Raw genomic sequence first — 6,871 nt, forward strand, 5'->3', positions numbered from 1 at the left:
TTATCTACTGAGAATCATTGCTTAAGCAGTTTTATAAGGATGCAGCAGATACTGCTGATCATCCTGATTTTCTTTCTTGTGCGCAAACGGCTTCAAGTGATGACTTACTGGCTAATGATCGACAAACACATATTCTACTAAATAAAGGTATAGTAAATATTCTGCCATGGGCTTTTTTCCGGAAGTAGTAAATATTAGATTAGTTCAAACCGTCTTTGGTTCAACTCAAAGTAAATTTATCTAAGAAATAGCAAATTGTACAGAAAGTTTAAAAGGTAGTAAGTAACTTGGTTATGTAATAATTGGATTATTAGTAGGCCCACTGATGCATTAACATATAAGTTAGCCTATATGTGCTGTTAGGACTTTTTTGTTTAATCCTAATTTCTTAGAGTAGCAGCTGCCTGATAGGCTAAATAGTGAGGTAAAAAGTAGCCTACAATATCTCAAGTATGGGCAATGAGAAATTACTTCAGTAGTGCAAAAGTTGGCTATGCTAGACTGTAAACGTGTTTCAGTATGAACATCACACCAATCTCAGGTGAAGTGTCTGTAGCCTACAGCTTCCTCACACTCAGTGTGGTGGTGACACCCACAGGAAATGAACCGTGCTGTTGAAGCCTCCCTCGGTGTTTCCCGTATCCCGGTAGCGCCGCCCTCTGTGGTCGAGGCGACGGTCAGGGGAAAGTTATGATAGGGCGAAGCAGAGATAATTGACCGGGCCGAAGGATAATAATGGGGTTGGTCTAAGGAGGTAAAAGGAGACGCACAACGACTGGGGAAATTCACCCCAACAAAACACCGGTAACCTACTCTGGCGGTGCCCCCGTACACGGAAAGACAGCACACCGGGAAATAATGGAAAACACCGGACACGGCCACTCTAATGTGGACCTTAGAAGTACAGACAGCACAGAGGACTGCGCCATTTGCTTGGACAAAATCCAGGAGAAGAAAATGTTAAAGTGCCTTCACTCCTTTTGCTCTCAGTGTATCGACTCGGTGTTCAGGTTTAAACCTGCTTGCCCGATATGCAACACCTATCACGGAGTGTACACGGGGACCCAGCCGGAGGGGACGATGACAGTGACCCGCAGCTGGCAGCGGCTGCCCGGCTTCGAGCACTGTGGATGTATTGTCATACAGTACAGCTTCCCTGCGGGGATACAAGGGGTGAGGCTGACTATGTTCATGTTAGAGCTAGTGTCAGGGTGCTGTAGCAACATCTTCCGGCTGCTTCCCACACATTCGTCCATCAGGGGGCAGTGTTTACTTCTAAATATAGTATTGATAACCCTGCATGGGCACATTAGAACATCTGGATTAGATCACAACAGCTCGGCACCACCCAAACATCAGGCACCTTATGCCTTCCTTAACCTCAGTCTGGTGTAGTAAAGCAAACCCTCTCTAAAAGTTAGAGATCAAAAAATAAAATAAAAAATTTGTTTTGGAATGGTATGTAGGCCAATAGGTGCAACTCTGGAGGAGGACAGATGTGCAGATGTGCATTATTTCTATTAATTGCCCACAGTGCAGTATATAGTACACTTCCACCTAAAAGTGATATACCGGTAATTATACTTTGAAAGAGTTAGGCTATAGATGTTCTTTATTATTAATATTTACACCCACAAGGAGAGTAAACAAATTCAAGCACATCTGGAATTAAAAAAAGAAAAAAAAAATAGAAGCAAACAACCCGACTCTCTCTTTGATTTCATAATACCCTAGACTGGGGGTAGAAATGTTCTGCAGCCAGTTAAGATAGTGAAACTGAAATAGTCTAGCTTTCTGGACAGTGATCCTAAACACACTTCAAAATTCAACATGGGCTACTGTGCTTAAATACAAGCTGGAGCCTCTGGAAAGTCCCTGACAGTCCCATGACTTCATTGAAAATTCCTCATTGAAAAAGCATAATGGAAAAATATGTGCATGCAAAAATGTCACAGAAGGAGATCTAAATAAACAACAGAGAGGCCTTTAGCTGCTATGGGAAGCATTTGCACAATGTGATGTCTGCTGTCGGGTTTTTTTTATTTTTTAAACTTCCTAAAGCAAACATTAACAGCATTTTAATATTTTAACAGAGCCTACGTATTTTCAAAATATGTGATTTTGCAGAAACCAAAATTATTAACAACTGGGCTCAAGCCTAATAATTCAACAGAACAGAAGGTGTGATGGATATTTTTATTCTTGATTAGTGTCTGAGTCTATGGAAGGCCAAACAAACCCCCCATCCATTACACTTTTCCTGAGCTCGTGAGGGGATTTCTGCCTGATTTAGTACAACCTTGTCATCTCTGAGTGTATTACAAACTGTATATGTGCATGTTTATTATATTGCAGCCTGAGCATCCAAACCCTGGGGTGAGGTACAGCAGCACCTCTCGTACTGCCTACCTCCCCAACTGCGAAGCGGGGGAGAAAGTTCTGAAGCTGCTGAGGAAAGCCTTCGACAGGAGACTGACCTTCACTATTGGACAATCTGCCACCACAGGCCTCAACAACGTCATCACCTGGAACGACATCCACCACAAAACCAACATGACAGGTGGTCCACAATGGTATGCACATTATTGCTGTAGAAGAGTCATTTCTCTCATCCAGACTTTGACCTGCTGGTGGCTCTGGGGGAAAAGTGAGGGGTTTCCTCATCTGGGTACCATGAACAATGTGTATCATGGTTGAGACAATTAATCCAGTAGCTAGCTGTTGGTATATAGTTAAGCCTGGACCAAAGAGGTAGATGGACTACAGTCAGGCTTATATTGCAATCCATGCTAGTGTGGCTGCAGTGATGTTGTGTATAATAATGATCATGTAAGTCTGAATATTGATAATGCCACTAATCAAAAATACAAGCATTTTATGGCTGCTTGAATAAAATACTGTTGCTGTTTTACATTTTCAGTGGCCCTCCTTGTTGAAGAAATCCAACGTTTCATGTCGCATAATATCTAATTTACTTGAATAATATAAACTGGCAACCAGTGACTACATCTTCTGATTGCTTGTGTTTCTACATTTCAGTTTTGGATATCCAGATCCATCATATTTGTTCAGGGTTCAAGAGGAGCTTCGTGTCAAAGGAGTGACGGAGGATGACTGATAGGTGAAGACATCCTACATAGATTTAATACTGTGTATTGTACAAAAGTTCTGTATAAAGTCTGCACTTTTTTTTCGCAGTCCTCAAACAGGGACCTTTATCAATGACACTTGAAGATGTTTTTTTTTGTTTTTTTCCTGCAATGTGTTTCAATTGCATTATTCCTTACAACTTTGTGGCTTTTCCTTAAGATTCTCATTGTACGTTTCAACAGACTATGCAAAGAATGACTTTAAATACAGCCTATACAATAAGGATTACAATAGTAACTGATCATTAGAAACCATCTCAATAACATATACCCATTTACTTCTGTTTAAAGCAGCATCACATGAGATCACAAATCTGGTGCCTAAAGGCAGAGCAGGTGGTAAAATGATCCTCAGGGTTGAGGTTACCAGAACAAAATAAAGTGACAGTGTCTTAAATACACAGTGGTGAAATAGACTGATGATGATTTGACCACAACTGTGCACAACTCGTAGTCTTACATCATTTGCTTTATGATGCTCTGGGACATTTCTGAATGTAACTGCATGTAAACATATCATTACTGTCAAAAGATTTCCAACTAACACTGTGCCTATACTGTACCGCTGATGATGTTTGGTGCCTGCGTTGATATTGTTGACAATTATTCACCCATTGAATATGTAGGAGACCACTGCATACATGTGATAGAGATGACATTTGTTAACTTAGCAGGTAAAAGTGTACCGGTATGTGTCATTGTCATAGTGTGTTATATTTTAAGTTTGGTGATGTTTTACATTTGTCTTACTGTCAGCAAATTCCACAAAAAGACCAAAACCAACACATAATCAATCCTTCCAGCAAGTATTGCGTACATAACCAAAGCCTTTACATGCTCTGTACCGTATACATGTACATTTAGATGAGTAAGGGCATTGTGTTTTATTTTGATTTAAAGTTGCACTTTATTACTGTTTGAGTAGACTTTGCTATGAAAACATCACCCGGCTGTTTTGGTAAAAATGTTTTCAATAAAAATGTATGTATGACATATTTGTTGACAACATGATACAACGAGGTGTATGTGAAGCACATTCATCACTGTTCACTTAAATTTGAAATAAAATGAGGATCAGACCAAGTGTCAGGAATACTCTGAATTCACCTCTTGATACTTAAAAAAAAACATCTTTCTTTTACCTCTGTGGTCCACTAGAGGGCGATGCTCACCTCAAAGAGGATGGTGTACTGTGTGGCTTCTGCTTTGTATGCAGCTGTAACACCATCACAAACCCACAGTCCCACAGCACCTCCCAAACCTCATTGCCCAAAGTCAGTGAGAGGAGCAGAGCATCTGCTGTAGATGATGAGTCATGTGTTTCTATGGGGCTCAGGGCAGCTTTAGCAGCAGCAGCAGCAGCATTTACTGTATGTACGGTGGAGAGGAAGATGCAGCCCTGTGTTTGACCACATCGAACTGTTCATCTGTGGCCTTCTGATGGCAATGCATATACTGTTTAAGACTAATAGCAATCACATGCACAGACACACAGAGATTTAATTTAGAAGGTTAATAAAGCTTTACAAAAATAATCTGTTTTTCTTTTTAATTGAGGCCGTTTGCATGTTGTTAAATCTGTAACAGGTGTCTTAGAGTAGCCACCACTGACTCAAATAAAGTTGAAAATATTGCAAACTGCAACTAAAACCACTGTATTGTCTCAGATGTATTTAAATGCAGCGAAGCTCGACTCTCCAGTTACAACTGAATATGAATCATTTACAGCTGATCTCTTTCTCAGTCTTGACAGCACAGAGTTACGGGATGAAAAAAAATATCTTTAACCTATATTTCTATCAGGAAAAGTGCACATGTGACTGGGTGGAGGTCTGGTTCTCTTTAGTGCTCTTGTGTTAAGCGGCTCGGGGCATTTCTATGGCCTAGGATCTTAGGGCATCTGCTGCTCTCTCAAAGCAGACCAGGACCCATCTGGTCAAATGTAACATTGCCCACCTCCCCCTCCTCACCTTTTCTCCCATAATTCATCAGTCCAGTCCATCAATTTCTCATCATCATCATCACACATTTTCATCTCTTGAGCTTTAATCGTCCAGTATTTACTCAACCAGCAGAGAAAGACTGAACATTTATAACATGCAGAGAAGGGCTGTGGAAACACAACAAATAGATCCACATTTCAAAATTCATTTTCAGCTCGGCGGATGTAACCTACATTTGAACATCAAATATTCCATGTGAAAGACTGAGGTGTGTCTCCATAAGAAGGAATCCTCCCAACTGACTTTTTCTTCAGGCATTTATTGTATAAATGCAAATTTTGTTTCTGCTGAAATAGAATTCAGTGACTCTTTGTCCCTCTCTGCAGGTATATTTCCCTTCCCTGTCAGTGTCCATCTGGACATCTGGGAATGAGGGCAAAGAATTAAGGAAATGTAAAAGAACTATAAATATGTATAAATAATCATGCAAAGCAATATTGTGGGTGGATGAAGCATACAGCGACAAACCTCTATATGAAATGGATTGATGACAGAGTGAAAATAATCTCTTGGTTGTATGGATTAAAATGGATACATCTGTGGCTGCTTACGTTCGTAGCCATCAAACACTGCTCTCCATCCGGCACTGAAAAAATCAGACTGTTGATTTCATGTTTCTGGGTGTGACTAGACAGCTGCTTTGGAGAAACACACAGGCAACACGTACCCATCGGGCCATAGATGTGTGGTGTTTCCTGTACTAGAGATGATAAGAAAATCATTATGTGACAATGCAGAGCTGTTGTTCTCGCCCCCTCTCCCCACTGTGCTCCTTAATTAGAGTGTCTCTGGCTGTGGGGAAAACCCTGGCACATCGCCTGCCTTCCTGCCTGCCTCTTCATCCTCTCATCCTCTGGTGTTGAAGTCACACAATCACAGCTGCACCCGTCTATCTGGGTGCATGGCACTACTTCTTCTCGCTTTACTGTAATGAAATCTACTCCAGGCGTAGCCTACTTTTGCATACCCTTTGAAGGTAGGGTTTTTTTTATATATACCTTCACCCAGTTTCCTCTTTCAATGCCAATGTTGACAGAAAAAAAAGAAATTCTCTGGCTTCCCTGAAATATAAATCTCCATATTTAAATCATAAATGCCAAACAAGGACATTTTTAGCCTGTGTTGTGTGTTAGGTAAATGGACAGGAGGAGGCCGAGGAGGCATCTGTCTCCACACACACTCTTTGTGTGACAGAATGTCAACCCACACTGCTGACATGCTCATACACTGCGCCTAAGGCTGTTTGCTTAAGAACAGCAAAATAGAAGGTGGGTGTGTGGGTGCTAGTGCTTCTGTGGCTTTTGTCTGTGTGCCCTTGACTGCATCTGTGTGTGCATATACTGTATATACGAATACGCACCAGTGAATACATGAATGTGTGTGTGCGTGTGTGTGCGTGTGTGTGTGTGTGTGTGTGTGTGTGTGTGTGTGTGTGTGTGTGTTTGCTGAGGCAGTTTCTCACATTCTGTTCTCTGATTCAGAGCTGGGGCTACATGGCTTTTAGTCTGCCTGATTTAGCAGAACAGACCCTCTGCTTTTCTTAGTAATGCTGACAGATTTACTGAGTTACTTCGCCGACAGGACACAACAGCAGAGCTGGCAACTATTGGGATCTTTGGCTGGGTTGTCAGTGTCACAGATTGAAGGCTCTGCTCAAGCTGTTCTTCATTAGCGAGCGCCTAGTTTCTCCACGATATGAGGGTACAAGTTCCATCATCT

At 41.3% G+C, this 6,871-nt stretch overlaps 1 protein-coding gene across 1 annotated transcript; it reads left to right on the forward strand.

The window, feature by feature from the left end:
• The first annotated feature begins 706 nt into the window (after positions 1-706).
• Positions 707-3,213, forward strand: LOC310988834 (putative E3 ubiquitin-protein ligase DTX3). The gene is made up of 3 exons (XM_083975601.1): positions 707-1,173; positions 2,356-2,573; positions 3,040-3,213. The coding sequence occupies exons 1-3, from the start codon at positions 859-861 to the stop codon at positions 3,116-3,118; spliced, it is 612 nt and encodes a 203-aa protein (XP_083831727.1). The 5' UTR covers positions 707-858; the 3' UTR covers positions 3,119-3,213.
• Positions 3,214-6,871: the final 3,658 nt, after the last annotated feature.

The sequence above is a fragment of the Trachurus trachurus genome (assembly GCF_905171665.1).
Source record: "Trachurus trachurus genome assembly, chromosome: 7".
NCBI lineage: Eukaryota > Metazoa > Chordata > Actinopteri > Carangiformes > Carangidae > Trachurus > Trachurus trachurus.

What these genes read in the sequence shown, in the direction of transcription:
- LOC310988834 (XM_083975601.1), top strand. Translation starts at nt 859, where the DNA reads ATGGAAAACACCGGACACGGCCACTCTAATGTGGACCTTAGAAGTACA. An exon ending in TCCCTGCGGGGATACAAGGG is followed by an intron (nt 1,174 to 2,355) that starts GTGAGGCTGACT and finishes ATTATATTGCAG; the next exon opens with CCTGAGCATCCAAACCCTGG. An exon ending in ATGACAGGTGGTCCACAATG is followed by an intron (nt 2,574 to 3,039) that starts GTATGCACATTA and finishes TCTACATTTCAG; the next exon opens with TTTTGGATATCCAGATCCAT.